The sequence below is a fragment of the Scomber scombrus genome, chromosome 6 (assembly GCF_963691925.1).
Source record: "Scomber scombrus chromosome 6, fScoSco1.1, whole genome shotgun sequence".
NCBI classification, from domain to species: domain Eukaryota; kingdom Metazoa; phylum Chordata; class Actinopteri; order Scombriformes; family Scombridae; genus Scomber; species Scomber scombrus.
The window spans coordinates 16,830,264-16,850,689 of NC_084975.1; the positions used below are offsets into that span (position 1 = coordinate 16,830,264).

Consider the following 20,426-nt stretch of genomic DNA (forward strand, 5'->3'; position numbering starts at 1 on the left):
ACTTTGTATAATGAAAAACATCCACATTGAGTGGAAAGGGTCTGAATTACAGTTTTAGAAATAAAACAAAATTAAAAGGGATTCAAGCAGGCAACATTACCGGTTTCCATTCATTATATAACATACTAACCTTTATCCAACAAGTCTATCATATAGGATCGTTTAGCAAGAGTGATTAAAATGATGTTTGGATATTAATATAATATATAATATTAAGATAAAAACAGCTGTGGTAATTAAATAATCCCAGTTCAGCTACACAGCACAAATTAAGACAAGAAAAATGAAAGGAATATGTGTAGGAAGTATTTCGTAACTTAACGGAAACAAAAACACTTTATTGCTGTTACTTATTTGCATGGCCATTATACATCCATTTTCCTGTGGTTTATTTTTCCATTGTCAGGCAAGCAAACAGAACAAAAAGATGTGGCTCCTGCTGCTCTGATAAAAAAATGTAAAAAAAATAAAATTAAAATAAAAAGACTCCCAGGTGAGAGCTGTTCCTACACCTGCCTTCATGTATCAAACTGAGTCACATAAAGGAAGCTGAAAGCAAGGAACCAGATAAAGATAAGATTTTCAAAACGAGCAAAACATCTAGCACAGAATCAAAAATAAAATAGTGTAGCAGATGAATAATTAAAAGCTCCGTTTTGCTTTATCATCCACCTGTGGGGAACAGGTGGTGCTGGCCTGTATAATCACATCACATCCGTAAACTGACACCAGTGTCCCTGTGAGAGAGCTGGAGGATCAGATCAGATCCTCTGCGTCCTCGGGAAAAGAAGACTCTGACCGCCTGACTATTGATGGGTCAAATACTGCAGTTTGACTGAAAAATACATTACAAAGAACATATTTTGAGCATTTTAACACCCCGAAAATATATATGCTGACATGCTGAGACCATTCAATTCAAAGCTATTTGAGGGTGCAATTAATAATCATTTTCATCATCTATTAGAATAACAGAAAATAATTAGGATGGTCATTGAATTTCTGACTGACCAAATTGCAGTTTAAAACCCCAAAATATTCAGTTTTTACACTTGAGAAGCTGGAACCACAGCTTATTTTTGGTTGTAAAATGATTTAAAGTAAAATGATTTAAAGTTACTTGATTATCAGGATTGTTGCAGTTTAATTTTCTGTGGAATAACTTTCATATGTAAACATGTACATATTTATTTTATATATACAATATTTAAATATCAGGCTGAAGCTGAGCTATATATTGAAATCTACAAATGTGTTTCAAATGTACATTTACATATTAGCTCATTAAAAAAACTGAACTTAATCTCTAAAGTATCACTTCTACAAGTGCTACAACACCACATGTATGAACATGTTCCACATCATGTGGAAAACTGGCATCTGGTTTATAAACAGTTGACAGGGCAGAGGAACTGGAGCACTGGAGAGTAACTGGAAACTGAGAAGTAGTACTAGTCAAGAATACCACACACAGTCACTTTGTAGCTATTGTTTATTATATCCTTTGGTCAAGTCAGACCAAGCAGTGACCCTTCCAACAGACAAATATAAACTGGACACATGGCCCACAGCTCTGTTTTAAATTAGCCCCCTAGTTTAGTTTCTGCCTCTCTATACAGGTGCTGTTGTCTAAAGTGGAACAGGGCTCACATCTTCCTCTGGAACACAGTGTTTTAAACAGCCTCAATCTGATGTGCGCATATCCATACAAGCACTTAATACAGTAAATTAAGACTAAGACTGAACTGTTTACTTTTGTGTGTCCAGGATAAGCTAACGAATGTCATTTCTAGCTGCTTTAAAATGCACATATTCCAGTTAATTTGTTGAATTCATCATTTTGAGAACAATACAGAAGTCACAAGCACAACACTGAGGGAAAAATAAGTACAAAGTCAATATTTCCAAAGCAAAAAAAGGTGAACAGTCCTGTACCCTGGGGGCTAAAAAGGCGCTCCGTCTTTAGAATGAGAGAAGCTTGAAGTCAAACAGCTATTCCAGGCTAACATCTTATTACTCCACCTATCCACAGTGCTGCTACATACTTACTTTTGGGACACAGGCACACTTAATATTCAAAACACATGAAATCTAAGAACAGCCATCACAACTCCAGAAATTGATCAGTAGGCCCATGAGGAGGGTTGGATGGATTAGCAAAAAAGAAAAAGAAAAAGAAAAAAAATGTGAGGGGGGTAGAGGACAGAGTGCAAGGTGAATGGTCTAGCCCTTGACGGGTGAGAGGTTGATATTCTGCACAAAACACTTAAATACACTTTTCCTACCGGCCCCCACCCTTCCTAAATAAAAAAAAAGCTATGAAAACACATGCACAGTTCAAAGCTGTGGGTTGAAAGGGTTTGGGGGTGGGGTGGGGTGGGGTGGCAATGGCAAATAATTCATTTATTAAAAACCACGTCCCACAGTGCCATCAGCTGGAGAGGCCCCACCCGCTCGGCTAGCTGCCACAGCAAAAAGCCCGGACACAAAGAAAGCCAGCAAAGACGCGCCCACAAGTCAGTGCTCTGGTTGACACGCTCCTTCTCACACACATACATTTCAACAGTCACTCCTTAAACACAAATGGCTGAAGTTACAAAAGTCTGAAGTACAGATGAACCGTAATAGTCACATCATCTGAAATATTTTTATGCTTTTGCTTCGCTCTCAACTTCCTTTTCTGTGGTGTCGATTTCCATGTCGTTGTTGCCGTTCTCCTTGGTGTCACCCTTCACCTTCTCTACTTTCTGCTCAAGAGAAAGAAAAAAAAAAAACACAAAACACACAAATCAAATCAGCCATTTCTCACCTTTCAGTCAGTTTGGCAATCTAAAAACATTGCTATCCCACCCTCTTGTGGTTGTTGTAGAAAACAGCAAACCTTCACCTTTGAGTCCTGTTCTGCAAACTTCTGGAACATATTTGCGTAGATGCGCTTGTCCTTCTCGTGCTGCGCCTTAATGTGTTTCTGACAAAGAATCACCTAGAAGGATATAATGAAAGAGATGTCAGACAGCCTTATTTTAAGAAAAACATAAGCACACACACGATAATAAAAACAGGTATACATTTACTTTATGGCCAATTTAATAGGGGCTGAAGGATAAGTAGGATTATTTTCTACTGGGCTTTGTCAGATTGCACCAAAAATTCCTCAACTACCCTACTTCTAAATTACCAGCAGTAGTTTCACATTACCCACAGCCAGCAAACACAAATGCAGCAACATCAATTTACTTGCCAAATGAGTTCCTGCCAGTTACAATAATAATACATCTTATAGTACAACATGTGCCAGTTTCATTTGGATGAAAGTACAAGAAATTCAGCCATAAAAAACAAATTAAAAAGACAAATTGGCAGAACTGGCAATATGATAGCTATATGCTGAAAGAGGGTTTTAAACAAAATGAATTGTGGTGCACTCAACAGCTAGGAAGATAGTCCTGGTTGAAAGTTGTTGGAATTGTCCTGTAAGACGCAGCACTATACCTGGCTCTTGGCAGCCTTGTTGGCAGGATAAAGTTGAACAACTTGCTGGAAGTCGTCTCTTGCCTTGTCGAACTCCTTCAAACCACACAGCGCCTCACCCCTCCTGAAGAAAGCCTTCTCATTGGATGCATCCAACTCCAGAGCCTATAGATTTATAAATATATTTAAAAATATTTACAGTATTTAACAATGTTAATAATCAGTAATGGTATTAAATTACAAAACTATACCACAAACAATAAAAAGGCACAGGTCACTAACAGTCTCCTGCCTACTAAATATGGAATCAATTAATTGTCTGTCCAACCAAAGTATAAGCCATAAATATTACATACCTTGTCACAGTTTTCTAGGGCTTGGCTCGGCTCCTGAAGTTTGAGGAAGCACATGGCCAAGTTCAAATATGCAGCCAGCCGTAATGCTTTCGCTTTCTTCTCATCCTCCTCTGACAAACCAGATTCATGTTCCAGCCATGACACAATCCTTTTATACTGCACTGATGCCTGCTTGTATTTCCCCTCCTGTAACATATGAAATCAACGCATTAGAAAACAGTGTTCTTAAAATTCCTCCTAAAAAAGATAAAGTGGCAACTAGCAGTGAGTCTGCAGAATGCAACCAAATGAATACCCTTCCCCTACCAAGTGCGTATGAGAACCTATGGTAGCCATGAAAGCTATGTGGAAGAGGACTTGCTCCTTAAGTAGATATACAAGGGCTCATAACAGCTAAAATACACCAGGCACAGGCACCAGCCCAACATACACCAGCACAGCACGTCCGTTATAATCATCTGAAGCTGCTATACTGACTACCGAAGCTGCACACACACCTTCACAGGCATCACATGGCTCATGTTTTTTTTCCCACTACTTTTCCCCCCTATGCACAGCTATGCAGGCCTTCAACAGGTAAAAACTACATAGAACCATGTCCAAAACAACAATCTGTTTAAAAATTCATAAAATAAATACCTTATTGTACCAGAGGTAGTGCAACCCAGAAGTGCAATCAACAAAATCAGTGTATCCATGATCTTATAGTTAAAACGATCCAGTTAATTAATTCAGGATCAGTTAATATAAGGGTTAGGGCTGCATCACCACTTGGCAAAACTCAAAATGGACACAGTGATGGAGACGGAGTTGGTGTAGCAGGTAGAAAACTCTGTTCCACCCAGCTTATTAGATGTATCTGTGCCTGGTGTATTTCAGCTACAAGATAATTCAGGTGATTATACATTAATTAAAACATACTTATGAATATTATATGGCATTTTTGTCAAGTCTGTTCCACTAGATCCCACTAATCTTACACACTGCACGTTTAAGCGGTGTACTTTGCAAAAACATCCCTGCATACCTTAAAATACTGTGTGCCCTTGTCTTTGACAATGATGCTCTGTTCCAGCTTCTCTAATGTGTTCATCTCCCATGATTCCTTAGCCTAAAGAAAACACAGATATTAGTCACTTCTCAGAGGGGAAAACATTGATATGCAAAGCAGACATTTAATTGGCTGAGTAAAGTCAAGTCGTGTTTGCAGCACGGTGACAAGATCAGTCACCTTCTCAAAGGCTGCCAGCTTGATCTTGTACTTCAATGTCGCCCCACCGGGAATGTTATATTTTGCATTTCCTGCATTCCCAAAGCCATACCTACCACAAAAAGAAAGACACATCATTAGATGTATAAATAGTGTATTACCTGTTGCAGTTTAACTTAAAACAGTATTACAGTGCAGTGTACTATATCTTTGAGTATAATGGATAATTGTGTTGCTGATTTGATTTTATTCATGGCGACATAATTGAACAGTTACATAAAAAAACAATGAAAATGTTTTCTTTCGTGGTGCATGTGATCATACTTGGGCTTGATATCGAAGCGAGCCTCCTCTCCCTGCTCCATAGCCATGATACCCTTCTCCACTCCAGCAGGCAAACCAAGACTGTCTCCATCGCCGATCTCAAACTTCAGTTCTCTCTCGTCAAACACGCGACCGTTACAGGTACCCTCCACAGTTACTGAAAGGTTTGAAAATACTCAAGTTAGCTTCTGCTACAAATCAGACTCCTGATTTAGCCATAAACTTGTTAACAAACAGTAAATTTACAGCTGTAGGCAAGCGGTGCAATTTCCCAGGTGCTAATCAAGATGTTTTGCTTTGTGAAGGATACCTGCACATCAAAGAAAAGTTAAATTACAATGGTGAATGCTCCCACAGTACTGCCAAAATCTGACATAGGTGCTGTAATCTAATTTTTTAACAAACTAGTCATATATATGCAACTATCATGGTAGTCAATATCAATAACACTGGTATAAAATAGAATTGAGCCTTGGGTATGTTTTGCTTAAGGAAAAAGTTGCATTTACAAAGAAAGCTGCTTTGCCAGTTGAGCAGGAATATTTGGAGATTTAAAAGGGAATTTTTTATATTTAATATAGGCTTTTTTTATGACATGGATGTCTATATTTCAGTATCAAACCAGTCAAATTGAAAGGTGCTTTGATTTTCAGTACAATGGATTCTAACTGCCAGTTTTCATGATGGGAAAAAAATAACTCCTTGAACAATTAACAAGCCCATTTTCTATCTATCAATCAGCTTTGATTTCAACACAACATTTTCCCAAAATGTAACCTAGCACAACACATGATAAACTTGTGTTCAGCAGGTACATGCATTGTTTTGCCCAAACCACAAAAATGAGCTATGTTAGTGTGGGCTTGTTGCTACAAGTACCGCAGAGATGGTGGATGTAGATGAAATAGGAACTTGGAAGTCCAGTTTGTAATCACTGCAGCTGTTTCTCTTTTGAGTTATATCTGGAGTGAAAATCTTGCCTTACATCTCAGGTAAAAACAGTAGAAATAACATGATGCTACAAGGTATTATACCTGCAATGTGCACTTGGCCAATGCATTGAATTGTCAGGTGACATTCGGGTGAACTGCAGCAAAATCTGAACCAGACAAACTTAACAGACCCCTCTGCTGATGCATCCCTGCTAAGCAACCATAGATATTTCATACTGAAATAAAGGAGGAGGATGTATTTCTTTGTTGCCGTACTATTGTCTTTCTGAATGTAGCCTTAAACATATTGTATTTTGCTTGATGGCTATCGGGCCTGTCACTCAAATAGTTGTTTCCACGCTACACAAAAGACCAGAGCCAGTCTCCTTCTCTGCCCGCTCCAAAACAGTCACCACTGAAATCTATTTAACCAACATGAACTCAAGTTGACTACAGCCTCTGTTCTTCTTGAAGCACGACATTACAAACATTGCACAGCCACCTTTTCAAGCCTACAAGGGAGAAGTGTTTAATTTCATCTTTGGTGTCTTTAAATGGCTTAAGCTTTGATGCAAACATCCTCAGATATTTCATTTAGAGCTGTGGTCTGATATCTCAGTTGTAGCAGTAAGGAGACTACTGTCACTACTCCTAAAGCAGTGGTTCTCAACCATTGTTACATCTAAAACCTCAGTAACAGGGTTCCCATGGATCCTTAAAGTCTTAAATAAGATTTTCAGAATTTACAGTCATAAACGTCTTTAAAACATTTTTTATTTTTAATTATGGTAGGTCTTAAATTTAGAGTCGATACTTAGTTGCATGAGAAATATCCTCTCAGAGGATTCACGTATCTAAATATGGTTTGCAACTCAGTCCAGCTCTTTCTTTACTTTTTCTGGTAATGTTTTCGATTGGCTCTCTACAGGCCACCTGCTCTGATGAAGTAGTTAAAGTAGTGCACAAAACAGTACAGATGATGCTAAGCTAAAGACAATTAGCCAGAGGGCTTCAGAGGAGCAACAAAGTCTTCTGTTAAATCTAATAGTTGCTTGAATCTGCATAACGTTATTAGTACAGATCCACTATGGCAAATATGAAGGAGAGAGGCAGACTTAATTTACTGACCGATTAACTTGTGTTTACAGATTTAATGGGCTGCTAAGATAGATGAAATGTAGATATACTGTATGTTCAGAGCTTCTGAGCATCTCTTAATGAGGAGAATTAACTACAACCTGCTCTGTGAGTACAACTACAGCCTCATTGTTTTACACAGTGGTGTCAAAATTAACAATTCCAAACAAATTGTAATTAAAATTTACATTTTAAATTAAAACTTTTTTTTTTTAAAGTCACATATAGTTTATCTGATGTAAAGCAAAACGGTGGGAGACAATTCATTGCATTTGCCATTAATTTGATTGCTTTGGGATGTTACACATTGTTATATTGAGATAATTAAAAAATCCCTATCCCTAAATTACTATCTTCAAATTCATTTCAAACATGAAGCTCAGCCCTGATGTGAATTTGTTTTGCTGTGGAAAGGATAATAAATTGTTGAGATCTTAATGAGCATTACATTTGATTTCTGGAAGTGTGCAGCAACCCTGAGTAAAAAAATGTGTCCTCATATGTAAAGCATGAAAGCCTAGAACAGCTCTCAGCTAAAAATAAACACAGACTCTGCTTAAAATGAGATGTATCAGTATTACATATTAAAGGACCAGTGTGTAGGATTCTGCTATGTCTAGTGGTGAGGTTGCAGATTGCAACAAACTGTAAACCTCTCCCCTTTTCAATGTAAAGCATACAGTGGCCACAAGACTTGTGAAAAAGGCCAAAGCCCCTCTCTTTGCCAGTGTTTGGTTTGTCCATTCTGAGCTACTGTAGAAGCATGGCGGTGCAACATGGAAGATATAAAAGATTCTTAGTTTCAGGTGATGATACACCAAATAAAACATACATCACATTATTTTCCATTCCAGCCAGGTCAATTCTGCTAGATGCCACTAATTTTTTATACCCTGCACCTTTAATTAAATTATTATCCTATTAATGATTTTTGGTGATCCTTCTATATTTTTACACTTCGCTGCTCAATAATAAAAAAAGGTATTTTCCCTCTATCTTAGTGAACAAAGAGATAAAAAAGCAGTGTACGATCTGTTACCTTCAACAGCAGCTCCTTCATTAGGCTTGGAATATCCTTCCCCTTTAGTGATAATACGACGGATAATTCCTCCATCCTCTTCATCAGTTATGTCCTCCCCTCGAAAGTCAAACAGTTCCACCTACAGGTGTGCAGACATGTGAATTAATATTCACAGGTATTATGATTGAAGAATACTTAGACAAATCATAATAATCTAATGCTTACCTCAAACACAAGAGCGGCATTGGGGGGTATCTTGGGTGGGCTGCCTGCAGATCCATATGCATACTCTGGCTTACAGATGAGCTGGGACACCTCCCCCACTTTCATTGTGGCCACACCAATGTCCCATGCCTTTATTACTTGACCTAAAACACAGATAAGACTTGATGAAATAACACTGGCTTCTACAACCACGGCAGGTGAGTGTTTGTGTCTCCACTAGATATGAACCAACCTTTGCCCAACTCAAAGGAGAACCTCTCTCCTCGGTCTCTGCTCGAGTCAAAAAGAGTGCCATCCAGAAGTGTGCCCACGTAATGTACAAACACCTTGTCACCGGTCATGGGCAGCTCTGTGCCTGTGCCTTCCCTTTTCACCAGCTGGAAAAATGCAATAATAAGAGAAATTAGGAAAAACTGGAGATTTGCTTAAAACACACACATCTAGGGCCATCTTCACACATTCATGTCCTGTACAGCCACTCTGGTGTTTTGGAATTAGAGGAGATGAAGATGCCAGGAAATGCACATTTACTGTAAGATCTCATTCAAAATGTACATGAATAATAAATGAGCCCTTTGGCATGAACTGAGCTTTTGCATGGTCTGGAAAGGTCTAGAGGTTTCTAGACATGTGAACGCTTAACATGACTAATTGTCCATGTTGCTGGCACGATAGCAATTAGTCAGCAATTAAATAAATGAAAATGAAACAAGATTTAAGGCGTTACGTTGCTGTCAGCACTGAAACTCAGCATTCACCCGCTAGCTGTTTTAGTGACAGTGCGTGCTACAGCCTAGCTAACCACAGCTAACATTAGCCTAGCTGAGCACGGCTAATCTCTAAGCTAGCTGGATCAACTTGCGGCACCAAAAGCATTTGACATGTACCTTTAAAACACCCCCATCTTTCTTTGGCGTAATGTCCTCTCCTTCCATTGGGATGGTGTGCTGTCCTTCACTTGTCTGCTCCTCTGCAGTCATTGTCATGAAGCAGTTTTCCTCCCTCCTGCTCTGACCTGCAGCACAACTCAAATGAGCCTAACCCTGGCTGGTAGTAGTGGTTGCTAAAGCGGACAATACTTCAGTGCAGTCGACTAAAGCTGTTTAAAGCTGCCAAATAGTGTCAATAAAACCACCGCTGCAGCCTATGTGGACTCTGCTGTCTCTGCGGGCCAGTCACACCAGTATCTCAAAAGGACTGGGACGTCTCAGGTCCACGTTGTCTGGCTGTCTGGCTGGCATCTGACAACTGCTTAAAAGGAGGGCAGAGAAGTTTCCAGACCTTAGGAGGAAGAGGAGGGGGGTGAGCCCGCACTGGTGGCGTTACATTAATTACACCAGCACCTCCCGGTGAGGGCGGTGCACGCACGGAGAGCATCATTTACAGATACATTGTATGTAATCACATTTGTATTATTATCAGTGTTGGGGAGTAACTGTACATATACGGCGTTACGTAATTTAATTACAAAATAAATGTAACTATAATCCATTACAGTTACTGAGAAAAAAGTGTCATTAAATTACATTTACTTATGAAAATGTTGATGATTACAAAGGGGGTCACATCTGACAGACCTTTTAAATTTTGCTCAGGAGGAAAGTTTTATCCTCATTTTAAAATATGTAACATGTTACAGAATACAGATATTACTGTTTTTAATTATTTTGAATCAATATGTTTCATATTTTGTAAATAAATCATGACATGGACTTTATACCAATTAAGCCCATGCCAGACTTTTGACTTTTTTCATCAAATATCTTTATTTTATATTCCAAAATCTACATAAACAAATGAATACATTTTCAAATAAGAGATCTCACTTCATAAGAAATTATCTGTATTATAAATCATGTCAGTATCCAATGAGAACACCTGAACTTAGAAAATATCAATGGGTACACTTACCCTAAGAGTTGAAAACATTCATCAGAAAATTAGGAAAGTAATTTTTTTTTTAAATCAAATGTAATAAGTTACATGACTTAGATTTAGTAATTGAAATAGTTACATTACTTATTACATTTTAAGTAATGTAACTAATCTGTAGCCTATTACATGTCCAAAGTAACCCTCCCAAACCTGGTCATTATAATCAAGAAAAACTTCTTAAATAACAAACAAAAGTAAGAATTTGAGATAGAATAAAATTCACTGAAGCAAACAAAAAAGTCATCTCAAAAGCAAAACTTAAAACTTACAATCAAATTATTTGTGTAATTGTGTAAAATGCTGGGAGGGGCTTGGCGCCTGTATGTTGGAGTTTACCCCAGTGGATGAAAGGGTAGCCTCCCTCCGCCTACGGGTGGGGGGACGGATCCTGACTGTTGTTTGTGCCTATGGCCCAAACAGCAGTTCAGAGTATCCACCCTTTCTGGACTCCTTGGAGGGGGTGCTGGAAAGTGCTCCCTCTGGGGATTCCATCATTCTGCTGGGGGACTTCAACGCTCACATCGGCAGCGACAGTGAGACCTGGAAGGGTGTGATTGGGAGGAACGGCCCCCCCAATCTGAACCTGAGCGGTGTTCTGTTATTGGACTTCTGTGCTCGTCACAGATTGTCCATAACAAACACCATGTTCAAGCATAAGGGTGTCCATATGTGCACTTGGCACCAGGACACCCTAGGCCGCAGTTCGATGATTGACTTTGTAGTCGTGTCGTCGGACTTGCGGCCGCATGTCTTGGACACTCGGGCAAAGAGAGGGGCGGAGCTGTCAACTGATCACCACCTGGTGGTGAGTTGGCTCCGATGGTGGGGGAGGATGCCGGTCAGACCTGGCAGACCTAAACGCATTGTGAGGGTCTGCTGGGAACGTCTGGCAGAGTCTCCTGTCAGAGAGAGCTTCAATTCCCACCTCCGGGAGAACTTTGACCATGTACCGGGGGAGGCGAGGGACATTGAGTCCGAGTGGGCCATGTTCCGCCCCTCCATTGTCAAGGCGGCCGACCGGTCCTGTGGCCGCAAGGTGGTCGGTGCCTGTTGTGGCGGCAATACCCGAACCCGCTGGTGGACACCGGCGGTGAGGGATGCCGTCACGCTGAAGAAGGAGTCCTATAGGGCCTTTTTGGCCTGTGGGACTACGGAGGCAGCAGGCAGGTACCGGCAGGCCAAGCAGGGGGCGGCTGCGGCGGTCGCTGAGGCAAAAACCCGGACATGGGAGGAGTTCGGTGAGGCCATGGAGAACGACTTCCGGACGGCTTCGAAGAGGTTCTGGACCACCATCCGGCGTCTCAGGAGGGGGAAGCGGTGCACCGTCAATACTGTGTATGGGGGTGACGGTGCCCTGCTGACCTCGACTCGGGACGTCGTGGATCGGTGGAAGGAATACTTCGAAGACCTCCTCAATCCCACCGACACGCCTTCCGGTAAGGAAGCAGGGCCTGGGGACCCGGGTGTGGGCTCTCCTATCTCTGGGGCTGAGGTCGCCGAGGTGGTCAAGAAGCTCCTCGGTGGCAAGGCCCCGGGGGTGGATGAGATCCGCCCGGAGTTCCTCAAGGCCCTGGATGTTGTGGTTGCTGTCATGGTTGACACGACTCTGCAACATCGCGTGGACATCGGGGGCAGTGCCTCTGGATTGGCAAACTGCGGTGGTGGTCCCTCTTTTTAAGAAGGGGGACCGGAGGGTGTGTTCCAACTATAGGGGGATCACACTCCTCAGCCTCCCTGGTAAGGTCTATTACTGGAGAGGAGGGTCCGTCGGATAGTCGAACCTCGGATCCAGGAAGAGCAATGTGGTTTTCGTCCGGGTCGTGGAACTGTGGACCAGCTCTACACCCTCTGCAGGATCCTTGAGGGTGCATGGGAGTTTGCCCAACCAGTCCACATGTGCTTTGTGGACTTGGAAAAGGCATTCGACCGTGTCCCTCGGGGGGTCCTGTGGGGGGTTCTCCGGGAGTACGGGGTATCGGACCCCCTGATACAGGCCGTCCGTTCCCTGTACGACCGGTGTCAGAGCTTGGTCCGCATAGCTGGTAGTAAGTCGGACTCGTTTCCGGTGGGGGTTGGACTCCGCCAGGGCTGCCCTTTGTCACCGATCCTGTTCATAATTTTTATGGACAGGATTTCTAGACGCAGCCAGGGCGTTGAGGGGTTCCGGTTTGGTGACCTCAGGATTGGGTCACTGCTTTTTGCAGATGATGTGGTCCTGTTGGCTTCATCAGACCGTGACCTCCAACTCTCACTGGATCGGTTCGCCGCCGAGTGTGAAGCGGCCGGGATGAGAATCAGCACCTCCAAATCCGAGTCCATGGTCCTCAGCCGGAAAAGGGTGGAGTGCACCCTTCGGGTCGGGGATGAGATCCTGCCCCAAGTGGAGGAGTTCAAGTACCTCGGGATCTTGTTCACGAGTGAGGGAAGGATGGAGCGGGAGATCGACAGGCGGATCGGTGCGGCGTCTGCAGTAATGAGATCGTGGGTACAAGCGGCCGAAATGAGCTTCCTCCGTAGGGTGGCTGGGCTCTCCCTTAGAGATAGGGTGAGAAGCTCGGTCATCCGGGAGGAGCTCGGAGTAGACCCGCTGCTCCTCCGCGTTGAGAAGAGCCAGATGAGGTGGCTCGGGCATCTAGTTTGGATGCCTCCCGGACGCCTCCCGGGTGAGGTGTTCAGGGCACGTCCCACCGGTAGGAGACCCCGGGGAAGACCCAGGACGAACGCCTCGGGATCCCCCGGGAAGAGCTGGACGAAGTGGCTGGGGAGAGGGAAGTCTGGGTTTCCCTGCTTAGGCTGCTGCCCCCGCGACCCGACCCCGGATAAGCGGAAAGAAGATGGATGGATGGATGGCTGGTCTTTTACACTTTTTAAATAATATTATATACTTTTGTTTACAGTTTCCTCTCCTTCTCTCAGGCGTTTGCTCTGACTCTCAGCTTTGTGGTTACGCTGCCAGCACTTTTACCTCTGGTTCAGAATATGAAAAAGTGTGTCAGATTTTGGGGCATTACATTGTTTTACATGGAGGGCTTGATTACAATGAAACAAATCTGATTCCATACACAGTGTGTCATCACATAGCTGGTAAAGGAATTGTGTATTTTAGATTTAGAAGATATTCTGCTACAATAATAAAAAAGTGTGTCTGTGATGAATAAAAACAATATAGCAGTAGTAGAAGAAATATTTAGATCCTTTACTTAAAGTGCCCCTCCGCTTAGAAATATGGTATTTGAGCTTCACTGTGCAGACTAATGTTTGTACATAGTTTGTTTTTACATTCATCTGCTGAAAGTGGAAAGTTTCTCTCTGCTCATTGAAAATCAGATTTTAAGGGGCATGCATATGAGCAGGATTTGTGACATCACAACTAGTTTGGAGATCATACTGGGCTAATATTCAACATAAATGTGATGTGGAGACTTGAAGCCTCCAGTAATCTTTAATAACGTGTTGTATTTTAAAAGCTTGTCATATTATCGATTGTGTCAAATCTTCATCTGAAAAGAAATGAAAGCTGTCAAATAAATGTAGTGGAGTAGAAAGTACATGTTGAACTGCGCGGTGTTTCTTGCGCTGAACCCGGAGAAGGAGGCGACGGAGGAAAAACTTTCATTAGCTCATCCGAGCATATTTATTTGTCTCTCACAATTGCAGGTGCAGCATAACCCATTACTGACCACTACTGACTGAACATGGCTGACTCTCTCCTCGCACAGGGAGAAGGGTGTGGCTTAACACAACATGTGACAACCTGACATTTGACTTCTGGCTTATCTGACTGTGACACATAGTGGCAGAAATAATGAACTGCAGTTCAGCAAGAGATAACAAACAGAACTTAATTTCTTCAATCTGTTATTGTAAAGCTGAGTACACAAAACTAAAGTGTGTCACTCAACACCCCCACTTGTACTCAGGTTGGAGATAATCTTACAGAAAACCACAATAAAAAGAAAAATGTATTGTTATTACATACACTGGTAAACAATACAGATGTGGATCTCCCCCACTCTCTCAGATACCAAACATAACAGCTGCAAACTTTTTCAGTTTTGCCTTGGTGGCAGGTTTTGTCATAATATCCGCGACCATCTCTTCAGTGGCGCAATATTCCAGAGTTGCTTTTCCCTCGTTTACAATGGATCTTACAAAATGATATTTAATATCAATATGTTTGCACCTCTGTCTGCTTACAGGGTTTTTGGCGAGGGCGATAGTTCCCTGGTTATCCTCATACACTACTGTTTGTGTGTACTTGTAGTTGTCAATGTTTTCCAACAGCTGCTCTAGATAGATACACTCTTGCATGGTTGAGGCCAAAGCCATATATTCTGCCTCACAGGTTGAGAGTGCCACTGTAGGCTGTTTCTTAGTCTTCCATGAAACAAAAGAACTGTTCTTACTCAGGCTCACACAGTAACCTGTAGTGCTTCGCCTGTCAGTGGTATCTGCAGCCCAGTCTGCGTCACTATAGGCTACTAGACCTAACTTCTCACTGTCATCTCTTCTGAAACACAACTCTTTGTCTGATGTGCCTTTGAGGTACCGTAATACATGTTTTACAGTTACCCACTGTTCCTCACTTGGTTCACAAAAGTACTGTGATAGCTTGCTTACCACAAAGCTTAAGTCTGGTCGTGTACATGTTGTCAAATATATAAGGCTGCCTACTGCCTCTCTATACATTTTAACATCACACATTTTTACAGCATCTTCTGTGTAACATAGTTTTTGATCACAAGGGGTTTCCCTTGGCTTGCAGTTTTCCATATTGAACCTTTCCAGTATCTTGTTGACATATGTTTCCTGTGACATCTTCACACATCCGTCTGATAGAGAGAAATTGATGCCCAGAAAATGTTTAAGCATTCCCAAGTCTTTCATCTTGAATCTTTCTGAAAGCATCTCCTTTACATCTCTCATCATGTCTTCATTGCTGGCGGCAATAATTAAATCGTCCACCCAGATGATCATCATCACTTTTCCTTGTTTTGTCTCTTTAGCATAGACACAATGGTCTGCTGGATTTTGTTTGAAACCATTCTCAGTTAAACACTCATTCAAAACCATGTTCCAATTACGGCCAGATTGCTTTAAGCCGTACAATGATTTTTCCAGCTTACATACAAGACCTTCACCTTCCTCATAACCTTCTGGTTGGTCTGTATAGATCTCAAAGTCAATGGGAGCGTGTAAATACGCTGTTTTGACATCCATCTGATGGATCAGCAGGTTCTCCTGCGCTGCTTTTTGTAGCAGTACTCTCACACTTGTTAGATTTGCTGTTGGGGAGAAAGTTTCACAATAATCTACCCCCATTTTCTGGCTGTAACCTTTTGCAACAAACCTTGCCTTATACTTGTCTTTACCATCAATGTCGCTTTTAATAGAATAAACCCATTTACCCCCCCACTGTCTTTTTGCCCTTTGGCAGAGTAGTCAGAGTAAACGTGTTGTTTTCTTTTAATGACTGAATTTCTTCGTCCATTGCTTTAACCCATTGTTTTGAGTTTGATGACTCCATGGCTTCTTTAAATGTGTGTGGGACACTACACATTGCTCTGTAACAGTAATCAATGGTAAAATTAATCCCATCACCTTTATCACTGTCAGTTATAAAGTCCTTTAAATGATCAGGTTTTCTCCGCTCCCTCACAGGATATCTTCCACCTGTGGATGTGTTATTTGTCTCACTTGACTCTTTGCTGTCAAAAACATCAGATGCACCTTCATTTACATTTTTGTTTCTTACACCCAGCCCCTGAGATTTCTCTGTGCTCTCATGAACCTCTTGTCTGTCTCTGTCATCCCTAGGATGTCCTGTCCAGTCCTCTCTGTCACTGCTTTGTTCTGTCTCAACTGTCTGGGTTTGTTTTTCCACATTTACCTTGTGCACAAATTTTACAAGCCTGTGCTTTTGAACTTTCTCAGTGTCAGGGTGGTAAACTAAGTAAGCAGGGCTGCTTTTGTCATAACCCACAAAAAGTCCCGGGTCACATCTGGAGTCAAGTTTTCCCTTAATCTGTTTGTATGTGTAACATTCAGATCCAAATTTTTGCATTTTTGATACATTTGGTATTTTTCCTGTTAACATCTGGTAAGGGGTTTTTCCTGTACGCTTGTTAAAGCACCTGTTTCGTACTGTGGCTGCCGTCTGAACAGCATAGTTCCAGAGACATTTAGGTAGCTGTCTTTCAATAAGCATACATCTCCCCATTTCAAAAAGAGTACGCCAGCCTCTTTCAGCTGTGCCGTTTTGATGCGGTGAATAGGGCGCTGATGTCTCATGCTTAATATTGTTTTTCCTTAGTAGAGTTTTAAAGTCTTTGCACATAAACTCTGTTCCATTGTCTGATCTCATACATTTAACTTTTCCATAAGGAGCAGTATCTGCTAAAAACTTTTCAGTTGCTTGTACTGTGTCAGCTTTTGTCTTGAGAAAATATACAAACACTGCATTTGAATAGTCATCAGTGAATGACTGCACGTACTTGTATCCATCAATAGATTCATTTGGTACGGGACCAGCTAGGTCTGTGTGTACCATCTGCAGTGGGGCATCAGCTTTTGTGTCAGGGTCTCTACTCCTAGTTTGCACAAATTTTCCCTGTATGCATACTTCACACTCTTGATCAGGCTTAGCCGCCTTCCCCTTAATCTGCATACCATTAACCACCTTTTGTAGTTTAAGTACATCATCATAGTTGCAATGTCCTAAGATTTCGTGCCATGTCTGCATGTCATGACAGGTATTACATTTATCATTACCATCAACCTCAGTGTGCAGATAATATAATTTACCGTACACATGAATGTTGAAAATGGTACCATCTTTGTGTCTTAGTTCGTCCTCTCCTTGTTTGAAAATCACCGTTGCTCCAGAAGCTGTGGCTGATTTTACCGCAAAGATGTCCTGGGGATAAGATGGTATAAACAACGCGCCCCTCAGCGTTGCTTTGCATCTCCGCCCAGTGTTGTCGATCAGGAACACCTCTGCGTCCCCTTTCCGTTGAGCCACGCCCCTGCACAGAGTGCCATCAGCCAACTCCACACAGTGCGTTTCAGACTTGAAAGTGTCATCAAAATGTTTAAACTTGTTAATGTCAGTAATAATATGGGAGGTAGCACCAGTGTCTACCATCAGACCTTTATCCTGGATGTTGTGCACTGGCTGCTGTCCAATCCCCATGCTCGCGTCTTTGATCCTGAAGGCGTAATCCTCTGCCTCCGCTGCAGGTCCGCCGCCGCTCTTATCTGCGATTTTTCTTGCTCCATCCTGTTTATTCCTACGTCTGCAGGTGGCATCACAGTGACTGTCGGTCCTGCAATGGCCGCACCACGTCTTCCGTCGACATGCTTTAGCGCGATGTCCTTTAGTTCCACATTTAAAACACACAATGTCAATGTCGTCATTCCTTCTGTTTCGCGCGCTTGACTTCACGGGTCCCCGTCCTGCCTTCGCTGCCGAGCTCATCACATTGTCACTCGATTCTGCTGCAGTTAACTTTTCTGTAGCTTCAAAACTTCTCAGCTTAGTTTTGAATTCTGTGAATGTTATTTTATCTTCATTGTTTGCAACGTGTATGGCAAATGGTTTAAAACTTTCAGGAAGTCCCTTCAAAACCATAGCAATAAGCAAACCATCGCCGAAAGTTTCACCTGCGTTCCGCAGCGCCGTAATGGCGGCCTCCGCCCTGATAGTGTAGTCAGTCACTGTTTCGCTGCTCGCCTTCTGCAGCGATGTCAACATTGTATACAGGTTAATTATGCGGGGCTTTCCCTTCCCTGCATAGTACTCACGTAATATTTTTAGTGCTTTTCTTCCATCATCTGCTGCTTCCCTCATAACTAATGAGAGGCTTTTATCATCCAAAAGTTGTATTAACTCTGCATAAGCGTCAGCATTCTTCTTACTGTCCGTTGCTCTTTCTTCCTCGGTGTTTGGTTCTCCCAGAACCGTTTTCTTTAGTCCAGATAAATGTAGGTATCCCAGCACTTTAGTTTCCCATAGTTCGTACTTAGCTTCATCTCCGTCGAAAAAGAGCCGAGGTAGCCTGCTTGCTCCTCGAGCCTCCATGATGCTCGTTGTTAGCCGTTAGCACGCTGTGCGTCGCTACTTTCTCTGAGCAACAAAAACATCCACACAAAAAACTCCTCTCCGAGCTGCTCCTGGGCCCATAACCTGTTGAACTGCGCGGTGTTTCTTGCGCTGAACCCGGAGAAGGAGGCGACGGAGGAAAAACTTTCATTAGCTCATCCGAGCATATTTATTTGTCTCTCACAATTGCAGGTGCAGCATAACCCATTACTGACCACTACTGACTGAACATGGCTGACTCTCTCCTCGCACAGGGAGAAGGGTGTGGCTTAACACAACATGTGACAACCTGACATTTGACTTCTGGCTTATCTGACTGTGACACATAGTGGCAGAAATAATGAACTGCAGTTCAGCAAGAGATAACAAACAGAACTTAATTTCTTCAATCTGTTATTGTAAAGCTGAGTACACAAAACTAAAGTGTGTCACTCAACAGTACAATATTTCCCCTCTGAAATGTATTGAAATGGAAGTATAAAGTAGCATCAAATGAAAAATACAGTAAAGTACCTCAAAATTATACTTAAGTAGCTTCTTAGTTACTTTCCAGCCTGGAGGAGACAGATCATATAAATTCATAGCCCCGCCCATGCAAGCACAACTTTATGATAAAACAGGCGCTTCTTGTGCAGTCTGGCTCCCTATTGGTCAAACTCCGTGTCCACCGCTGTGTGTTGGCGCGTTTGTTGAAGAGCCGCCTGAAGTCGAAAACAGCAAAGAACATAAAGTATAAAGTGTTGTTTTAGGATATCTGTTGGTAAGTATTCAGCGACGATCTCTGTATTAATTTTGATCAGGTGTAGATATAGAGACTTGAGCTGATGAAGCAGCTTGGGTTGGTTTTAAAGTTAACTCGCTGTAGCAATGGATTCAAGACAGAAAATATGTTGATACAGTTGAACATCTCTGGCAGCCTTTGAAATCATCTGCACGCTGATTTCTGCAATATGCAAACGAATGAGAAAGTTTTTTAATTAAATGAGTATTTGGTTCGTGGTGGGAAGTTCAAGTGGAGATAATGTTATTGTAGTAAGCTGAGGCAATCAGGAAGAGGATTTTTATAACATTGATCTTTACCAAAAAAAAGCAGCATCCAGTCTGAAAGCAGGATTTAGCGCTTGCCTGTGTGCTGTGGTGTTAGACATAACATCATTATCAGGTTTAGGTTTGTAGCTGATAGGAGCCAGTCAAAACACACTGTCCTGCGTAGTTGATGGAGTATGCAGGGGCTCATTCATGATGACCATGTCTGAACTGAAATGTTTGATCTATCTGAGCTGATGCATTGTTTTTACAGCTGCAACCATTAGCTGATTAATATTTTAGTTAACTATTTTGATGGTAATAATGATAATGAATACAGATCTAAACTCTCTGATTCCAGCTTCTCAAATGTTGAATATTTTCTGGTGTATTTAGTCTCTGAAGACAATAACCTGACTATCTCTGGATTGTGCACAAATTCGACAATTGAGGATTTCATCTTAGGCTTTTGGGAATCAGTGGTTGACATTTTTCACAATTTTCTTGCATTTTATGGACCAAGCAAGTAATCGATTAATCAAGAAAATAATCAACAAATTAATTGATAATGAGAATAATCGTTAGTTGTAGCCCTAATTGTTGTAACTCATATGTCATCTTCCAGGAAGGGTTAACGAGCATGGAGAACGGCAGGGACCGATTCCCATTCCCTTACCAGCCCTACACC

General features: G+C 41.9%; 1 protein-coding gene across 1 annotated transcript; it reads right to left on the minus strand.

Moving 5' to 3' along the window:
- Window positions 1–1,474: 1,474 nt before the first annotated feature.
- On the minus strand, window positions 1,475–9,935 carry fkbp4 (FKBP prolyl isomerase 4). Its single transcript, XM_062420998.1, has 11 exons — window positions 9,564–9,935; window positions 8,909–9,053; window positions 8,677–8,819; window positions 8,470–8,590; window positions 5,362–5,518; window positions 5,059–5,149; window positions 4,855–4,938; window positions 3,828–4,013; window positions 3,493–3,636; window positions 2,888–2,983; window positions 1,475–2,747 (listed from the first exon to the last, which is right to left on the minus strand). The coding sequence occupies exons 1-11, from the start codon at window positions 9,660–9,662 to the stop codon at window positions 2,649–2,651; spliced, it is 1,365 nt and encodes a 454-aa protein (XP_062276982.1). The 5' UTR covers window positions 9,663–9,935; the 3' UTR covers window positions 1,475–2,648.
- Window positions 9,936–20,426: the final 10,491 nt, after the last annotated feature.

Bases quoted from the DNA above. Each gene is read 5' to 3' on its own strand.
- fkbp4 (XM_062420998.1), bottom strand. From the start codon at position 9,662: ATGACAATGACTGCAGAGGAGCAGACAAGTGAAGGACAGCACACCATC. The intron at 3,637-3,827 runs GTATGTAATATT...ATAAATCTATAG, and splicing joins CCCTAGAAAACTGTGACAAG to GCTCTGGAGTTGGATGCATC. The intron at 2,748-2,887 runs GTGAAGGTTTGC...TCTCTTGAGCAG, and splicing joins TTGCAGAACAGGACTCAAAG to AAAGTAGAGAAGGTGAAGGG.